Source organism: Macrobrachium nipponense, chromosome 4 (assembly GCF_015104395.2).
Source record: "Macrobrachium nipponense isolate FS-2020 chromosome 4, ASM1510439v2, whole genome shotgun sequence".
Lineage (NCBI taxonomy): Eukaryota > Metazoa > Arthropoda > Malacostraca > Decapoda > Palaemonidae > Macrobrachium > Macrobrachium nipponense.
Window position 1 is genome coordinate 127,202,996 of NC_061100.1, and position 20,177 is coordinate 127,223,172.

The 20,177-nt window shown below is 35.3% G+C and overlaps 1 protein-coding gene across 13 annotated transcripts in view; it reads left to right on the top strand.

The window, feature by feature from the left end:
• The window catches only part of LOC135211152 (uncharacterized protein DDB_G0271670-like), a 70,005-nt gene that overhangs the window by 39,393 nt on the left and 10,435 nt on the right, over positions 1-20,177 (top strand). For 2 of the 13 annotated variants that reach the window (XM_064244325.1, XM_064244326.1), the window contains exons 1-6: positions 243-404; positions 3,440-3,514; positions 8,985-10,730; positions 13,147-13,252; positions 16,079-16,239; positions 18,024-18,108. In XM_064244325.1, coding sequence (XP_064100395.1) covers positions 3,491-3,514; positions 8,985-10,730; positions 13,147-13,252; positions 16,079-16,239; positions 18,024-18,108 — 2,122 coding nt within the window. In that variant the 5' untranslated portion in view covers positions 243-404; positions 3,440-3,490. Of the gene's footprint in view, positions 1-225; positions 480-558; positions 607-1,809; positions 1,870-3,439; positions 3,515-8,984; positions 10,731-11,667; positions 11,760-13,146; positions 13,253-13,389; positions 14,022-16,078; positions 16,240-16,570; positions 18,109-20,177 lie in introns of those variants that run through there. The other 11 variants (XM_064244321.1, XM_064244320.1, XM_064244317.1 and 8 more) reach the window with 11 other exon arrangements.

A 20,177-nucleotide genomic window follows, 5' to 3' on the forward strand; every position in this document is an offset into this window, starting at 1 on the left:
CGTGACTAAATAAATATATCTTAATATATAATTCATATAAAAAGTATATTTATTCTGTCATTTTTAGATAGAGATTTTTGACAATTCCATTTGAACCCATGATTCATTCATCTATAGTATAAACATAGGCGTGTTGTTTCTAACTTGGAGAAACGTGATTGGCCAGAATTCTTCACTTGGACTAACTTCATTGGCCAGCTGTGCTTCATGTAGTAATGCTATTGGCTATGTAATTTGTTTTGGTGTGACGTCATCGAAGTGCGACTGTCGAGGAAAATGATGAAATGTAGACTAAAACTACAAAATTATTGTAGTTGTTTAATTTAGAGTGAAAGGTGAAATTCATACTAAACAGAAAAAGTTCATATTTGTTGGTTAATTGGTGATAGGGATGCTGTCTTGAGGTAAATAACGTAAAAACTATATATATCACTTTCATTTCCGATGTAAAAGTAACTCTTACCAATGCTATATTACCGGTATGTTATCGATGTTCAGTATTTTGTTTTTAATACTATCAGGCATTTAAGAATCAATTCAGGAATCGTATACCAACTTTAATAGTCTTGCATCTGTTGTACGGTAAAAACGATTTCTTGTTTAAAGGTACTGTTTAACTCTTTCGTAGGATTGGCAGCCTTCTATGTAGGAATGTATTCGCACAAATAGGCTATGTCTTTAAATAGCTACCGTACTGGCCATGGCATTTGCAGTAATCTAGCCTATATAATAAACAAAAAAACCATATATTACCTAGACTGACAGGCAACGCTAAACAGGTCTTGTTAATTATCTACGTAGGTTAATCTGAATTGGCTGCCATGAATAGGTATTAAGCAGGCTTTATTTTTTAGCTTTAGCTAGCTAATTAGTGTTGCAATTTATTTTCTTTTAGAAGTACTAGGCTTTACCTATCAGTTTGAGGTAAGGTAATGAATATTTTGCTACCTATTTTCTCACATATCTTTGTGTCTACCTTATCAAGTGCCACAGCTTTTCTTTCTTAATGAGTTTTATGGAGATCATAGTTCTGTATTTGAATCTTGTAAAGGTGTTTATTGTTGACATGTTGATATGCAGTTACAAAATTATTCAATATATTTGATTAGTAGTAGGTATTCTATCCTTTTATCCGAGGTCAAGTAAAGTCCAAGGTGCTGAATCCTCACTGCTAGGTAGGATATGGCAGGTTAGGTTATGTTGGCAATCTCCATTTGCCTATTAGGCTAACTGTTGGTTGTGGCATGCGTTTTGTTGAATTTTGCTTTTGGTTTGACCCTGTTTGAAGCTGTGTCACCCTTGGTATACCTATATTATATCTCATCCTTTTCTGGTTAATTCTGTAATTGCACTGTGGGTAGGGTTATGGCTAGTCTTTACTTGTAAAATACTATTCTCTAAAAAAAAAATCGAATTATCTTAGTTTTCATCAAAACCATAAAATTTTTTTTGTCAAGAATCAATTTTGGTCTAATATTTTTATTTACAGTAATCACTTGCCAGCATTTCACTAAATTGAATACTGCATCAAAAATTCTTTGCAATGAATAGGTATAGTCTATATTTAAAAAAAAAAAAAGTTAATTTCTGCATCATAGTATTAGTGACAGATATTGTATTAAAGATAAATTATTGCATTTGATGAGATAGGAAAAAATTAAAGTGCTAAAAATGTTAGGTAGTGGTTAACAATACCTTGTGAATATTTACTTTTTTAAAACTTAGGCCATGATGGCTTCCATACATTTATTTACTAATGTTTGCTCCCTGAGATTGGTTTTACTACAAATAATTTCTGTGGCATTAAAGGTTTATTCACCATAAGTACATTTTCAAAAGATCTGATTCTCCTAAAGGAATACACATTCAGTAAGTTTTAATTTTTCATACTTCCCATGCCCTGCAGCTTATGCTATGTCTAATTCTTCCAGTCTGTTACCTATATAACAAATGATAACAGCTTCTAGAAATATTAGTTTTATTAATTACATTACCTGTGCACGGTGAATGTTTCAAGCCAATTTAAGGATAGTATACTGTAGCTTGCCTAATCATGATTGATATTGTTTTTGTTTTTGTTTTTTTTAATCTATAACTGATGCAGGCACCACATTGAAGAAAAACACCAATACTATTTTATTGCTTCATCTGATCACCTGCATAGATAAGTTTAAAAACTAGTTTTTGTATTTGCATGCTGTCATATGTTTAAATTTAAAAAAAAATTAGTTGAATGTAAGAACTAAGTTGTCCTGAACTTTGTTGGAGAAATATCTATGCAATAGATAAAGAAATTACAAAGCAGGTAATATAATTATCAACTTCATGTAGTTTAAATTACCAGTGCCTTGCATTCCAAAATTATTTCAAATATATTCATGTTATGTAGGTTTACTTTACATCCTCAATGTTTATTGTTTTATGTTAATTTCCCCATTGTGGTGCTATACATGAAATCAGTTCTCATATGTGTATCGTCTCTACATTCCTATCTGGTCTATGTAGGTCTTTATGTATGCCTATATTTCATGAAGTTTTAGTCCTTCCTACTGGAATCAATTCTATTTTCCAACAGTTGAATACAACATATCTCCACAGCTTTCATTTTTAGTGTGACCTTCAACCTTAATGTGAGCTTGAATCTTTGCTTCCTAAAGTCACACTTTCAAAACCACCTATGTTTGTCAGAACCCTTGCCAGCCATATGGTGTGGGACAGACTTTTTGCACATCTTAATTTTTGGCTATGGTTATCTCAGGGACACTATGAGGATATTTGCTCTAAGTCCAGGAATCTCCTAGAGTCCCATTGGCCCCCCTTACACTGCTTTCTGTTGTATACTTGTCATCCATTCCTTTTACTCTTCCTGGTTGTCCAGATTCTCTGAATATACCTTGCTCCCATTTTAAACTCGTTTTGAAGAGCCGATCTTTTAGGCAACCCATTGTAGATTCTACAAATGTGACTCAATAGCATGTGCTAATAATTTAACAGTTTCTTCAACTGAAGATACTATGAATACAGTACATATAGACAAGCAGTTGTATAAGATTTATAAACCTGTACTGTAGAAGAGTAAGTTCCAGGAAATGCCCTTGGTTATTTCCTTGGATATTTATTAAAAGTTTATTGGCACTTAAGACAGTACCAACTCTGATTATATCAAATCAGATAAATGAAGGTTGAAGAATATATTTGCCCTCCTTGTAAAGAACCCTTATGGCGCCGATAACCGAAACTGCCTGTTAAGACCCCATAAATCACCAGTTTTATGGCGCTAGATAAGCCCCATAAAACTGGATCGCCGATAACCGGGGACTGCCTGTAAAGCAGCACTCGGGGTCTCCATGTTGAGATGCATCTTATTACAAATAGGTTTTATTGTTTTTAATAGGTAGATGTAAGAATGTATTAAAATTTTTGATTTTCTGCATTTCAGGTACAACCTGGTATTAAGTTTACTGTCAAGGCACCTAGTTAATCTGATGACATGGCATCAGACAGTGATTTAGAGGTGAGTTCCTAATGTTTAAATGATTATCAAAAGTAATTTCAAAAGTATTTCACAAATTTCTTGAGATTGATGGGTGGTTTTATTTATACATACAATTAACTAACTGTAGATATTTCTTTTAAAAAATTTTAATGAATGAGTATCTGTTTGGAAATCTTTTACTTTATAAGGCCATCAGCCTTACTGTGAATTACTGTAATATAATGTTTCTGGTATATTTTTCAGTAGTATATATTATTTTACCTAGACCAGACATTACTTGAAATACAGAGGTGAAGTCTTTTGTGGAAACAAAAATTTTAGTTATGCAAACCCATCAATTTATATAACCCTATGTTTCCAGATAGCAACCAGCTCTAGTAAATCTTTCTCTAGTGTTGTCTGGTCTAGTCACAAGAGGAGTCAGTTGGTCTGCTGGAGAGGCAAACTGCCAAGTGGTAATTTTAATTTCTGTCCAGTGGTACCTGATTCCCTTGAAATTAGCTCTTGTATAATTTGTAAACCCAGGTCTGAAATCTTTAGGTGAAATACTATTGCTAAAAAAACATTCCACAGTTAGTTTCCCATGTAGATGAGATTGCCATCATCAGTTTTTCCTTTGCTGATCCATTCGAGATTAGGAAAAGAGTAGTTGTAATTGCTCCTAACCAGTTTCTTGAGCTTATCCATCTGTCTTCATCTTTCACTATTAAAAATCACAGTATTGTCCTAAACCTTCAACTTACAGCTGGTCCTTCAGAATCTCATCTTGAATTTAGTGGTTTTCCATAGAATATTCCACTTTGCATCACTAGTATAAGCATTGATTTTTCTTTTTAACAAAACTTACATTATGAGTCCCCCCCCATCCCCATTGTAGCAGGAAGCACATTTGTTTGACTCCTTCACACAATTCCTCACTGTCTCTTTTTATCCCCTTACCAAGATGGGGAAGCTTTGCCATTCCAGATCCAGCTGATGTGCAGACATGTGTGGGTTTTTCCAAAGGATCCTCAGGCGATGATTCTCTGTGTGACCTACATGCTGTTGGCACGAACCTAAATACGTAGTACTCTTGAATGACATTATCTGTACCATTCTTCCCATGCTTGTAGACTTTTATCTTCTTCAGGAGGAGAACAGACTACTCCAGCAGTTAAGGGTTGTAAACATCTCTTTCCTAAATTTGTACTGCCACACAGGCCAGATATATAGGTATATGTTAAATTCTTTGGTGATCGGTTTCATGTAGAATTTTCAAAAAGAATAGAATATTGTTATTATATTAATACAATATGTACTTTTTTTCTTCCTCATCGCAGTCATCCTGTTTGACTTGGTGTGTGTGTGTGGTTTTTTTTTTTTTTTTTTTTTTTTTTTTTTTTTTTTTTTTTTTTAATAGTAAAGGGGGGGGGGGGGGGTTCCGGGTTGCATCTTGCCTCCTTAGGATTCCATCACTTTTCTCAGTATGTGCACTGTTTCCAGGAGCGCACTTTTCTGTGTGAATTCTGGAGCTACTTCAGTATCTAATATTTCTAGGTCCCTTTTAAGGGATCTTGGGATCGTGCCTAGTATCCCTATGATTATGGGTACAATTTCCACTGGCATATCCCATATCCTCATTTCTATTTTCAGGTCTTGATACTTATAAATTTTTTCTCTTTTTGTTTCTCATCTACTCTGGTGTCCCATGGTATTGCAGCATCAATGAGTGATACTTTCTTCTTGGTTTTGTCAATCAACGTCACATCTGGTCTTTTTGCATGTATCCCCTATCTGTTCTGATACCATAGTCCCAGAGAATCTTTGCCTGATCCTTTTCTATCACTCCCTCAGGTTGGAGCTTGTACCACTTATTACTGCAAGGTAGCTGGTGTTTCTTGCAGGCTCCAGTGGAGGGCTTTTGGTACTGAATCATGCCTCTTTTTGCACTGGTTCTGTGCAAGTGCTGGAGATTCGCTTGCTATGTGGTTTATGGTCTTGTTTTTCATGTTGCACTTCCTGCATATGTGTGAGATATTATTTCCATCTGTCATTCTTTGAATATATCTGGTTCTTAGGGGTTGATCTTGTGCTACTGTTAGCATTCCTTCTTGAGTTCTCCCTTTAGTAGTCATTACCATGTTTCATTGCTGGCCAGTTCTTTAGTCTGTCTCATGTACTGTCCAATGGAAGACTGAAACTTTAACATGGCTCCAAAGCAGCAGAATGTAAAAATTTGGAGGTTTTAGATAAAAAGCTCAATTAAAATGCAGGTTAAATCATTTTCAAAACGCCCAAAGAATTAAAAATAAGGTTTCTTTACGATTTTTGACAATGTCTTGGGTTACGCCATTTTTCGGCTTACGTCGTCGCAAAGGAACAGAACCCCTGATATAACCCAGGGACTGCCTGTAATGACATTCATGACAAGTTTTTTTTCATAATATTGTGCAAACAACAAAGACATAATTCACAATTGTACTATCACAAAGGCTAATACGTAGTTTACTTTCTTATGACGTACGTTGGTAAATGTCACTTAGAAAAAATAGTAATATGTGCTAACACAGTTACAAATACTGACCTTCTTTGTTGTAAAATAGTAAATTAACATTCTTTAATTAAGTGGCAAATGACTACAAAATCGGGGTAAGATAAAATCCAGTTAAAATAGGAAAATACAGGGAATTCATAAAATACATCAACAGCATTGGTATTTGTGAGTTGACATTTGTGAGCTCAATTGAAAGTTGCCAGTTGGTAATTTTATAGGCTGCTGTCTAAAACATTCTGTTGAGTGATGCAAAACTTTTGACCGACTTCATATACCAAAGCATAAGGGACTAATGTGAGAGATGCTGACCCCAGGCTGGATCTCGTGCAGATAATCAACTTGACCGTAAGGACAGTGCCCAAGCTTAGGGGACTGGGGTGAGATTTTGGCTCTTGGGATTTACTTGTAGATTATAATCTGATTATTGAGGACTGTAGTGAGAGAGGTTGACCCTTGGCTGGATTGCCTGTAGACAGTCATATGACTATTGGGACATACATACACATACATATCCAAGCATATGGGGCTGCTTTGAGGAAGCTGACCCTTGCATGGATTATCTGTAGATTCTTGTCCCTTCCCCAGTTGGTAATACCATTGTAAATTAAAGACAGTGATATACATGTCAATACACATTGTTTTATATTGTATACATTTGAAGATTATTGTTACTCTTATAAGTTAACAAAACTAAGTCTTATTGTTTAGACTTTTATAGAGTTTGCCAGAAAGATTAATACTCACCTAGGTAAAAGAGGATTGGAAATGGCAGAAGGTGAAAGTTAAGGAAGTAAAACAGCTAAGTGAGAAGGTACCAAAGAGAATAGATAGAAGTATAATGTAAAAAAGTAGTGCAACCAGGTCCAAGGTAATGCTGCAGAGAACCATTGATACTGTGTGCTGTGTGAGGCATTTCAGCTTAAGCCATAGTTATAGTTTCTGTTTTCATGATCCTTTTCTAGATGTTTCTGATACTGAACAGCTCATTACATAACTTCTTCTGTCAGATGTTTTATGGATGGATGGTCTTCCCGACTCCAGCCCTTCCATCCTGGGCTTGGGAAAAAAGCAGTGCAAAACTATAAACCAAAAACTCATGGCTGGTCCATTTCAGAGGTCAATTTCTCCTGCTCAACATTTACACCCATATGAAATATGTTTGTAATGTATAGCATTTTTCAGTTTTGGAAAAATCAGTCTTTATTAATTTTTCCATGACATCATTGCATATGATTGATTAATGACCCATCTGTACATTATCAATTAACTACAGGCAGTCCCTGGTTATCGGCAGACTCGGTTAATGGCATTCCTGTTTTATGGCGCTTGTCTAGCACCATAATGGACCAAGTTTCGCTTATCAGCGTTATAAGGAGCCAATAATAGAGGTATGGTGCCATAACGAACCTAACAGAGGCGCCATTAACCGAAACTCGCTGCCATAAGCGCCTTAAATCGCTGAGTTTTGGTTAATGGTGGTTTTCGCTTATCAGCACCCCTTGAGAACAGAACCCCTGCCAATAACTGGGACTGCCTATAGTATTCAACTTTGGTGGTGTCCAACTGTTGTTTATGATGCATCATAAATTCCTCTGTGCTCATTAAAGCCCTGCTTATTAAGTTAGCAAGGCCATAATACAGGGAATCCCCGGGTTACGACGGGGATTCCGTTCTTGAGACACATTGTGACCTGAAAATCGTCGTAAGCGGGAACATTGTCAAAAATCGTAAGAAAACCTTACTTTTAATGCTTTGGGTGCATTCAAAACTATGTAAACTGCATTCTTATTGCATTTTTCATCCATAAAGCTTAAAATATTGATTATTTTGCATTTTTTATGTCATATTTCTTCTGCCAGATCAGCGTTGTAGGCGTCGTAACCCTGGAAATAATTTATGATGAATATAATTGAAAAGCGCCTTAACCTTGGAATGTTGTAAGCCGAACCCGTCATAACCCGGGGACTGCCTGCACACCCATTTCTTTTATCACCCCTTTACTGTTTGGTGTTGAGTAACACTAATGATTTCTGGTTGTATGAAGCCCCCTTGAAATTATTCCTTATTGTCAAAGAGGAGGACCTCAGTCTCATATAAGTTAGGTTATATGAATTTCTGACTCTGTCCATATCAGCCAAGCACTTGTAGAAGTAACTCAGACATGTTTTCTAAGGGATATCAGTCCCAAGTACTGTACCTCAATGCTGTTTCAGTCTGTTCTGCAATGGTGTCTTAACATGGCAGTGAACTCATTTCTTACTTCAAAGCTGGTTAACTTTTTAGTAAGTTTTTACTTCACTCATCAGAGACCATCTCCTAGAATACTGTGTGTTATTTTAAGTTGGATATCCAGATTTTAGTTCTCAAACTACTTGTCTTGGTAGCACACACATCTAAGCCAACTTTTGCATGTCTTACATTTCTATGTCAGATCATATACTAAACCTAGTGTTACTAAATTTAAAGGCTAGACTATTTTAGTTTTCATCTGAAGATGGGTTTATAATTTTGGTGTAAATGAGAAGTACCCATACCTTAAAGCATTATCATGGGAGAGATCCTATTTACTTTAGTCAACATCCTTGGCTTACCATTGCTCAAGTACGTAAAGCAATACGTAGTTCATACTGTATGTATCAGAAAGACTGAATTTCATTTTTTAGTTACAAGCAACTGCATTGCCTTTGTCAAAGTCCTTATTTTCTTCCTGGTGTTAAATGTTAGATATATTAACAAAAAGCAAAGCTTGGCACTAAACATGAGTGAAAATGAAGCAGAAAGTGTATTTCTTGTTTAAAATTTCAGTTGGTATACCCTTTGTGGTACACTAAGGTTTGTAATAAACTCCAGTAAGACTGTGGTTTGTATTAGAAACATATGAATTTTTTTCCAGAATGATTCAGTTTTTTAAGTTCATAGTTATGTTTGTCAGTTAATTAATCTTCTCTATTTCAGGCTTACTTGAATCAATTGAGTAGGAAGACAAACAAATTAAAACAAGATATTAATGGAGTTGGCTACATTTCATCCCGCCCCTCAAGTCCTGAGGATGAATTATCTGACAGTTTAGGTTTACCGGGCAAAAATAATTTACATGCTAGTGGAAAAACGCAAAAGATTGGTCACTTGGTAACTACTTCTGACATAACCGCTCTAAGTGAAAAATACGGCCGACAAACTTCTAAGAAACCTTTACCTCATGATGAATTCAGCAAAATTGAGAACAAGTACATGAAAAGTCCTAAGAAAAAGGCTGCATCAGCAATAGTTTCTCAGGAAGAGAGACATGACAGAAAAGCTTTTAAAGATGATAAAATAGTTTCCCATCCACCGAGAATGGAGAGCAAAAGGGAATCCAGGAGCTATGATGACTCGTCTGTGGATGATGAATTGGCTAGGTATCTTAATGAAACTTCACTTTCAGATGCAGATAAGGCTGAAAGGAAATATAATGATTCACCAAGAAAATCTGTTTCTGCTACCAGCAGTGTACAAAACTATAGTGATGATGATGATGTGCTCAATCTAGATAATATTATAACTATGGAAGATATAATAGGACAGTTGAGTGAGGATGCTGATCTATCAAAAGTTTCACCAAATGATACCAGCCCAGAAGAATATTCTGACTCACAGAGTGAGGTAGAAGAAGTTGTGAGAAATAAAGTAACTAAAGGAAGAGCAAGCTCAACCAGGAAAAAATCTGTTGATGTGAGAGAGGATTTCTCCTCACCTTCTAAAGACAACCCTTCTGGAAGCTCTGAAGTTTTCAAGAAATTGATGAGGAAGTCTAGTGTAAGTCTTTTTTACCCAGATGCTGAAGTGGAGGAAGATGATCGTAGTGTAGACAAATTAGAAGGAGTATTGTTCACAGAATTTTCCAAAAATGTGTTTCACTCTTCTAGACGAAACTCACTAATAGTTCCAGGGATTAAAAGGAAAAGTAGTTCAAAATCTTTAGTCTCTCTATCTGTTCAGGATCAGGTAGATGAAGATGTTAATAGTTCATCTAGTTATAATAGTGCCGAGAGTGTAATTGAAAAATTATCTATTCCCTGTGAAAGTAGTATTGCAGAATCTGTTGCGGAAAAAAACAGTAGTGATAATGTTGTCAGCAAGTACAGTGAAGATTTTGAAGAATCCAATAATGAAAGTTTGTTCAAGAATGAAGCTGTAAGAACTGTTGCGGAAGAAAGGAGAAGTTTATCTAAAGTTATACCACAAGAAGCAATATCTAGGAAATCAGTAATTGAAGGAGAAAAGAGAAATATGCCTTCTGACAACTCAGTAGGTGGTAGCAGTCACAAAAATAAAAAAAAAGCTATCACAAAGGAAGTCTCCAAAGCATCCAGTGATGGTAAGGAATATGGCATTGTAAAAGCACGCAATAAATCCCACAAAGAGACAGATAAACCTGACAGAAAGTCTGCAGGAAAATCAACACAGAAAAGCAATAGGGAAGAAAAAATGAGATCCTCATCGTCCTCATCTTCATCTTCCTCTTCTTCCTCTTCCTCTGATTCATCATCATCCTTGTCCTCTTCCTCTTCTTCAGGAAGAGAATCTAGGAAGAAGAATAGAAGGAAACAAAAAATTAGATCCTCTTCCCCATCATCATGCATTTCAGTAAACCAAAAGGATGTCTACAGAAAACATAAGAAAAGGAAGCACAAGAGGAACAAGTACATGTATAACCCTTTGGTATGTACTTAAACTATTGCATTCTTACAATTCTTATGGTAAAATGAAGATAGATAAATTTTTCTCCATTGATACAAACCATTGCTTTATAATGAACCTGTTACTTTAATGCCTGTCACTTAAGGTGGATAGGGATGCCATTTAGTAGTTGTATCATCCCCATTCCTTTAGACTAGTTGCAGTTTGAAGTTTTGATTTAAATTTAATCCTATTTTGCTCAGTCTTAAGAGAAAAGGGTGACATCAAAACAAAATATTCTTTGTATAAACAATTTATTTTAATGTGTTTATGCAAAGTAATGCATGCAATATTGAAAATATGATATTTTGTTTTCTGATTGGAATGACATTAGGCCAGTCATGTTCAGCCACACACTGTTATCAGTTCATCAATTTTGAGATGTGTTTCCAGTTTTGCTGTAGTAACTGTTTGTAATGTGGCCTTCTGTTGAAGGTATTGATGTGCCTCTTCTAAAATGTCTTTATGTATTCTGAGGCACATTTCAGTCATCTGATATTGCTGCTAGTGGGACTGTCTCTCGATGTAGGGGCTTTTTTCTACACATTTGAAGCAGGATAGTTGGAACAAATTTGAAGGATAGCAAATGAAACTGATTCTCCTTAACCTAATTTATTGCCTTTACATTACAGTATTTTTTTATTGGTTTTATCTATCATCATTCTTCATTTTTTACATTCATATTTGAACACTTATCATTCCCGCCTTTCCTACCCATTGATCTGAATTACCATTTTTGGTCAGCTGAAGAAAAGTTATTTTGCAAGCTGTCGATAAGTTTTCATTTTCAAAGTGTATTATGGTTAACTCGCTAAAACTATCTCTGTAATCACCTGTTCCCCACTAGGTGGTGCTGCAATGTTTACAATGCCCCTCCTTTTTTATGTGCTTCACATTCCCGCATTTCATTTTGTTGCAGTTTTTGTGAAACATATCATTCACCTGTCTGCACTCCTCATACAGTGGACCCTCCGTATTCACAGGGGATGCGTACTAGACCCCCGCAAATCGGTAAAACCCATGAATACTTAGAACTCCTCTAAAAACTTTTATAAATGCATATCTTGAAAAGTTCAAATACCAAATGTATGCCTTAAATAACATCCTACTTCAAATATAGTACCTTAAATTACTATCCTATTACTGTATCAAATACCAAATGTATGCCTTAAATAACATCCTACTTCAAATATAGTACCTTAAATTACTATCCTATTACTGTATCAATCTTTGAGATTATACTATTATAAAAGGGATTTTGACGTAGGAAAAATCTATTTCTGGGCTCAGCCGTGTCGCCCAGTGAAATGTGTCCTCTTTAGCACTATTTCTAGTAAATATAATTTTAAAGTCATCTTCAACATTTTACCATTGAAAATATATATACGTACAGCCAATAATAACAGAGAGAGAGAGAGACCATTGCATTAACATCATCATATATCTGACCAACAAGAGTAAAATTAATTATTTCTGAGACAGGGTAGAGAATAATAATGGAGAGAGAGAGAGAGAGAGAGAGAGAGAGAGAAGAGAGAGAGAGAGAGAGAGAGAGAGAGACTTCTTGACTCCTTCCCCTCGACCAATACATATATCAAATTGTCATTTACTCTCCCCCCCCCTTTTTCTCTAAGACTGGGAATCGCTATTTCTTTTATTAATTGTATTAATATTTGAAAATTAGTTGTTAGGTAAATAATTTATTTATCATACTACAAAACAAATAAACATGTGTAGGTGAGAGAGGGAGAGAAAAAGAGAGAGAGAAATTTTATTAGTTTTACTGCAAATGACTATTATTTATCGTTTGTTAGGTCATAATAAAAATTATATAAAATTTTCCATTATTTGTTTAGGAGAGTAAGTTTGCCCTACATCATCGTAGATTTCAGAAATATGTGCAGGTAGTGCTGAATTTGGAGGGCAAAGATAAATAGAGGGGATTAAGATCCAAGTTTTATGAGTCTCAGATCTAACACTTACTCCTGCTTGCATTCAAAACTCATGCAGTTAAGGTTAATCGTAACAGTACATTATTTTCTGCTGAATTTTCATAAACAATAACAAATAAAGAATGATATTTAAAGGAGCTTTAAAATCTTCAGGGAATACTGGCTTAAAAAGACTGTTTTGTAGTTTTAAGATAATCCAAGTAAAAGGCCTTATCTTTGAAGAACAAGTCAAGATGTAGTATATATTGAGTAAAAGGAGATATGAAAGAGTTCTAAATTCTACTTGAGTAATGAAATTGGTATAGTACTGTACTATACAGTTTTTAGCTCTGGAAGATTTTCAAACTAGGGAAATAAAGGGAGCCTGAAGTGATGTCATTATTTTAAGTTTGATTTCTGTTTCAAATTTATGATTTTTTTTTAACGGGATAATTGTTGTTTAACAGGATGTAGGTCCTTACATGTATCCATGGTGGTGGGTTCACAGTCACCAACACAGTTCACTTGCAGCAGCAGGTTCTTTTCCACTTCTACATCCAAGACCGGTGGAAGGTAAGACTGATGGTTAAAGGATCCTTGAGTTTGCTCAGAGGAGACAGTTTTTCATGTATACAGTTTAGACCTAGGTTTTTCCTTAACAAACCTGTCAGTCATGTTATGCCAATGTCATAGTCTATAATGTTCCCCAGAGACTCCCAGCCTTCCTCAGCAAATAAGAGGAGAACATTCTTTTGCAAAACTAGCAACACCTGGACCTTCAGCCATCCATCCATCAACCAACACATGTCCTGAGCCTACTGAATTGGCAACAGCTTCACTAAGTGCTACTCTCCTTGTTATCACTAGCCGCATTATTTGGTTTTCCTGTTTTTAGTGTATTGTACACTCCAATGCTCCATCTGATCTCAAAAACAATAGGAGCATTGAGTGTCCTATATGGGTATAAACTATGGCAGCACATTAGAGGCAGGGTTGGGGTCAATTCATTTTTATCTATTCAAGTCAATTCCAATTCAACAAAAATTGTGAATTTATCAAATCCAGTTTAATTCTAATTAATTTTAAAAAATAAGGGTTTCAATTGCAGTTCAATTACAATTCGTTCATTATATAATTGATATTTGATTTGAGGGGTGAAACTTAAATTTACTCAATTGGGTAAGCTACTCACATCTGTATCAAGCAACATTCGTCGTCCACAAAAATTTAACAAAAATCTCGCTTCTCAAAATTTTGCCTTAGAACAATGTTACTCCGTATTATAGGCCTATCTAGAACAATGTTACTCCGTATTATAGGCCTATCTAGAACAATGTTACTCCGTATTATAGGCCTGTATTATCAACTTAGGTACTCCAAACTGTCTGTGGTAAATAAAATTCAACAAAACTCACATTTTTTATAACAAAATTTGTCATCTTGTAACAATCAAAATTCATTTTTTTCTTATAAACAAAAATATTGACATGTATAATAATTCCTGTCAGTTTGCATAAATGAGATGGCGTGTAACAGGTCCAGCTTATGATCATATGAATTTGGTTGCCAAACACCATAGTAGCTGTCAAGATAGGGCAAGCATTTCAATAAAACTGGCAGTAAATCATATCCAAAGGGAGATTCCCACATGCATAAAAAATTCCTGTTATAACCTGTGCCATCACACAAGTATTGAAAAATAATCAATGCACTCTGACATTGTGTCAGTGTAAGCTAAAAAAAAATTTTACTCGTATTTTATAGTATTCACAGAACTGTAGACATAATGCAAAATAAATTCTGAAACTGTAAATTACTATAATTCTTCAAAGTACGAAGTTACATAGTAGATCAAATGGCTCGGTTGTATAGCACTAAAGCAGCTTCACAACAATGACCAATCCAATTTGTTTGTGATATTCTTGATCTAACAGGCATCGATGTATCAGTTTTTTATAGGGAAGTCACTGGTCAAAAACTCTCCCGACATGATTTCAGTTCTTCAGTTAACTGAAGAACTTTAGGAAACATTAAAAAATAGCAACACGCTAAGTAATAGTGAAAGTGGTAGTGATGCTGGAGCAGAACTTTCCATAATTTCTAAGAAAAGAAAACGTTACGAAATAGGGTACTGTGATGGGAATAAAACTTCAGGCATGTGCCAATAATGTAAGAGATCTGTATGCAGCAATTGCACGAGCAAGCTGTTCAGGAAACACCTTTGCAAAAAATGAGCTTGAAAAATTACATTAGTCCTAGAATTGAAAGTAAGAAAATTTAAGCTAAGAATGCATTAATGTGCACACATATTTCATTATTTCTTTTGCAGTCTGTTGTTTTTAATATGAAAATTAATTTGTTAACTATTTTGATAAATAGTAAAATATGCTTTACATTACAGTACCCAAAAACAGGTTATGTTGTACAGAATCTCTTTTCAGATGTTATTTCTTTACCCTAAAAGGTATAAATAGTACGTATAAATCAGTAAACATTCACTACACCGTCAATAACAACTGTCAGTAGAAACTGTACTGCAGTCATTTGACATTGCTATCGCTCCAATGAAGTGGGATTTTTATCCATTGTTTTAAAGTCCAGGCTTAGAAAAAAGTTGTTATTCTGTTATAATTAATCTTAATCTTGTCATTTTTTTAGTATATTCCTTATTTCAATGCAGCAGATAATATTTCAGTGTCGCAGATAATAATATTCTCTTTCAGATTTGACAAAAATTGTGTAAGCTTTTTGTGAGATAATTGTTGAATGTTTTATTGCATTTTAAGTTAGCAACAGTAGTCTGTCTCCTTACTATAATAATAATACATAAGTCAATTAGGACGTATTAATAAGTGAAAATGTGAACTTTCACAGTGTAAATACATGCACAGTCATTTTGACCACTCGATTGTTCTAGGTGGATACCATTAGGTGGTCATTCTAGTGTCAACAAGTTGGTCATGTTAAAGTGATGGAGAAAATGGTGTGCTCAAGGTTAATTCGGTGTACTTAAAACCACTGATGAAACCATCTCACACCAATACAAGTCACAGAGAAAAGAGCTACACTTGACCCACTGCATATCTTATGAGACCGTATTCAAGAGCATTTTGATAGGAATAGGCAACTATTTCTAGATTTTTTACATCCAAAGGTTTTATGGCATTACTTAGCTATATGCACCATATAAAGAATGTAATAAAATCATCTTACCTTTCCAAACTTGTTGAATTTAAGACCACTGTCTTGTGAAATCCAGTAATAAGTGATGATATTACTATATATTATGGATACAGTATAAGTAGCCTAGATACATTGCTTTTAGTCATGAGAGTATTTTTTGTTTTTTTATTTTTTTCTTAGTATTAAATATTATTGAGATTCATTGTTTGTCCATAGGCTGGGGGTCTGTAAGTGGATTTGTGGGAGTGGCTGATATTTTGAGGCAGCAAGTGGCATTAACAAGGCAGTTCATGGATAGCCAACAAGCGTTATATCATGCATACACGGCTACTCTTACTTCATCTTATCGATATACAAGTTTGAAGGATACTGAACAGGTTTGTTACATGGGTTAGAACCTTGTTGCTAATGTAAAAATTTAGTTATCCACTGGATTTCTATATTTTACATTCCTTCCTAGTGGACCATTCAGAGTGTGTTTTTATATGTTTATTAAATGAGAGCTGCAAATGGAACAGATTGTTGTTTTAAGAAGTCAGACTTCTTAAGGCACTCCTTAAGCGTCATTGTCATGTAGGTGTTCAAAGGTTTATGTCAAACTTTTTTGTTAAATCTAACTTTATTGACAATATATACACTCAGTTGTACAACCACACATATTTATACAACTGCTACTTATACTATTATTTATATTAAAATTATTTACAGATATGCTTGCACCAAGGTTTTGTTGATAGACATGATACTAGCTTCCTCGTACTCCAAGCAACACTGTACAGTTGTAACCTAAAACTGCCCCACACTTGAGTGAACAATCTGTCAACACAAAGGCATCATCAGACTTGAATGATAGACTCTTAAACACAATCACCTGTGTTATGTCTCCTTTCTCATGAAATAACAAAATCCTTTTAGAATGCTTCCTCAAAGTCAGTAGTTTCTTCTTACTTCATTTGCTAAGTCTATTCTGCATTAATAACTAGCTGCCACTTTCCAATGAGGGCACAATTCTGGGTTGCAACCTTCAGATAGCAAACTTAAATAAAAATCAACCAAGTCTGACCTATACAATCCTCACAGTTGGGTGGCCCTCATACTTCAATTTAGACACTCGACTTGAGCAATCCTTTGCTCATCAAATTCTAATTGAAGTCTCAGATGATGTCACTAACAACAATATTTTACCACCTTCCAATAACACCACTCTAAGAAATAGCCTCTAACAATAACAGCAAAGTAAAGAATGACTGGCAAATGGGAAACACTAGAGTTACCTGCAAGTTAAGAAGTAGAAAATGGACAGCCTACCAACCCAGCCATTTGTAACTTTTAGATTCCTTTTTGCTGCATGATAAAATTCTAACTAGAAGAATGTTTGGTAAGGTTTATTGAAGTACTGTACATAGAATTATCTAGAATCTTGAAAATTTCCCATCGGAATTTTCTACAATGTATTTCAGTTAATTATTTAAAGAAAAATCATATCAAGAAAATAGATATGGAGTTGGAAAATGTACAGAAACAGGAGTAAAGAAATAATAGAACAAGATGAAGCCTTGCATGATGAGGGGCTCAGAGCTAATACAGGGATCCTCTTCCAAGAGTGAATCAGTGCCAGCTGATTTTTGTATTTGCCTTCAGATGCAATTTTGTACTTATTACATTTTAAATAGAACTTCTATAAACTGATTATAGTGTGATATGAACTTTATTTGAAGCTGGCAATAGGGGGCCTATTGCTTTTCATATTGATGTAGTGATCATGCATATGCACTGCCACAGTTTGTATGGTGATCATGTAATCAATTACCAGTCTTAGGAATCTGATATTTCTTAGCATTTTGTTCTTAAATCTTTGCCCTGGAATGTAGACACACTAAGTTAAGGTATATGTGTGGAAGTGATAATTCTATAAGATTTTACAAAAGATAATAAATGATTAAATTAAATGATTAATAGATGTTGTAAATGGTTAGGGTATTGTAGTAGATTTTTTTAAAGAAAAATAGAGGGTTGCCTAAGCAGTCAGTTGTTGAACCATCTATCGACTAACAATGGATTTGCATTTTACTTTTGTTTCTTGATTATCTTTGTTGTCTTATTACTAATATGTACATTGCAGATACATAGTTATTAAGTTTTTAATTTTTATTTTTTCTAGTATATTAAGAAAAAGAAACATCCATTAACTTTCGATGAAGCCTACAGACTTGTAAAAGAAGAAATGAAGTCTTCCAAAAATAAAGGTAAGGTTTAAATTCCATCATAATTATTATACAAATTAAAATCCCTTCTTTTACCATATTCTGAATTGCCATCAGAGGCAGTGACAGCTTTCTGTCAGTGAATTATTTACCAAACAGTTTCTGCATTTGTATTGTTGACCCCTTTGGAGACAAAATAGAACTGTCAGTATGTTGGTGGTAGGGGTCTTGGTTGGACTTATCTAAACTTTTTTTTTAAGAGTCTAACCTAAAATAGTCTATGATATAATCTTGATAGTACTTAATATGTACCATTTTACTTAATCTCACAGTAAAGTTAATAATAAAAAATAATATAAAAGCAATACAGTTGATTTCCTTGTTAGCTATGAAAAATACAAATTAATTAAAAATGTATTTCTGGGCTCAGCCGTGTCGCTCCGTGAAATGTGTCCTCTTTAGCACTATTTCTAGTAAAATATTGCTATAATACCAGAGAACTGCTAAATTGGACATGTCAGAAGTCTCTGACTCGCTCACCTAAATAAAAGGTGTCGGTATAAAACTGGGGCGAGTGTTAAACACTACCACAGCAACCCCTCCAATTAGCCTTTTCCTCATCAAAAGACCCTAAATACGGGGAGCCGACCCATAGGTCACACCTAGCTACCCTGTTGAAGGAGTCTGTGACGTCATTCTTATCGATAGCCTCCCAGCGTTTGAACGCTTGAATTAAGCTATCTGTTCCTTTTCATTGATTTCGTTATTCTTTATCGTTATGGATCGTCAATCTGCCACTTCACCCAAGTTAAGTACTGGTTCGCCCTTTTTTTTAATATTTAGGGAGTGATTTTACCTTTTGTTTTGCCTTTATTTAGGGTTTTGTTAGGCGTCTCTTTTCCGTAGCGAGCGGCGGCGAGTCGCCATTTCGTCGTTCCCTTGTTTTGTACCAGTTTCGAGTGGGTTTCCTTCCTACTCGTAACTTGTGATATTTCATTATATATATATATACTCGTAACTTGTGATATTTCAGTATATTTTTATTTATGTCTTGGGTGGCAGTATTTTTGTTGATCTTGTTTTCATTTATGTTTTGTTATTTTCATTAATTCCATGTTTTTCACGGGGGTCTGCGTTCGCACACGTTTCCTTTGTTACGTGCTTCGCTGTATTTCCACCGTCCCCCCCCCCCTTTTTTTTTTTATTTATTTTAAGTTTGGTATATTTCATTCAAGAAATTTCCCCTTTTTTCTTTTCGTCAGCTTGCCGTTTCTTTTCGTTTTGTCAGTAGGCAAGTAGTTTTTTCCATTTTGCGCCCACCGTTATCGAGTGGCCTTCATTGCGTTTTATATTTTACGACATTTTATTTTTCATTTTCCCCCCCGTGTTAAAGCATGATTTTCTTTTAGCTTTAAGTAATTCATTTATTTTGTCTATATATATGTTGGATGTTCGGTCGGCTAGCCTATATAGGCTATGCCTGCGTTTTCGTCGTGATCCTTTATTCACGAGGATACGCTGGTCACGTGATCGTCTCCCCATCAGCCCTCCCTCCCACCCCCTCACGTAGGGCCCCCAGTAGTTGGGTGCTCCTCTCGCCCTGGTTGTTGCTGATGGCCGTTCCCATCAGCGGAGGGGGGGGTGTACAGGGTCCTCCAGGACCTCAGGTTGGTGGGTGTCGCTTCTTAGCCGACCGCCTCCGGAGTTGATGGTCGCACTGCATATTCAGCCTCGGCTTCCGTGGATTTGTTGCGCTCTGCTTCTTTCAGCTCCCGGAGCTTACATCCATCCGCCTAAAACATTCCCTCTCCGCATAAGGCGGATTTAGATTCCGGCTTCTCCGGTAGTCGTTGAGGCGTTATGTTTTACGGCAGTTACTTCTTCCGTTATCGTTGAGGGTTATGTTTACGGGAGTTACTCTTCCGTAGGCGGAGATATTATATTTGTTATTTTAGTTTTCATTATTTTTATCATTATTTTTATTTTCTTTTGCCACGGAACTTTCGAGTTCCTGTGGCCGTCCCGGGTTACTCCGTGTACCCCCCACCCCGGGTCATACAGCTCCGGGTGGTTTTATTTCTTACACAGTCCCCGGGACGTAAATATATGAA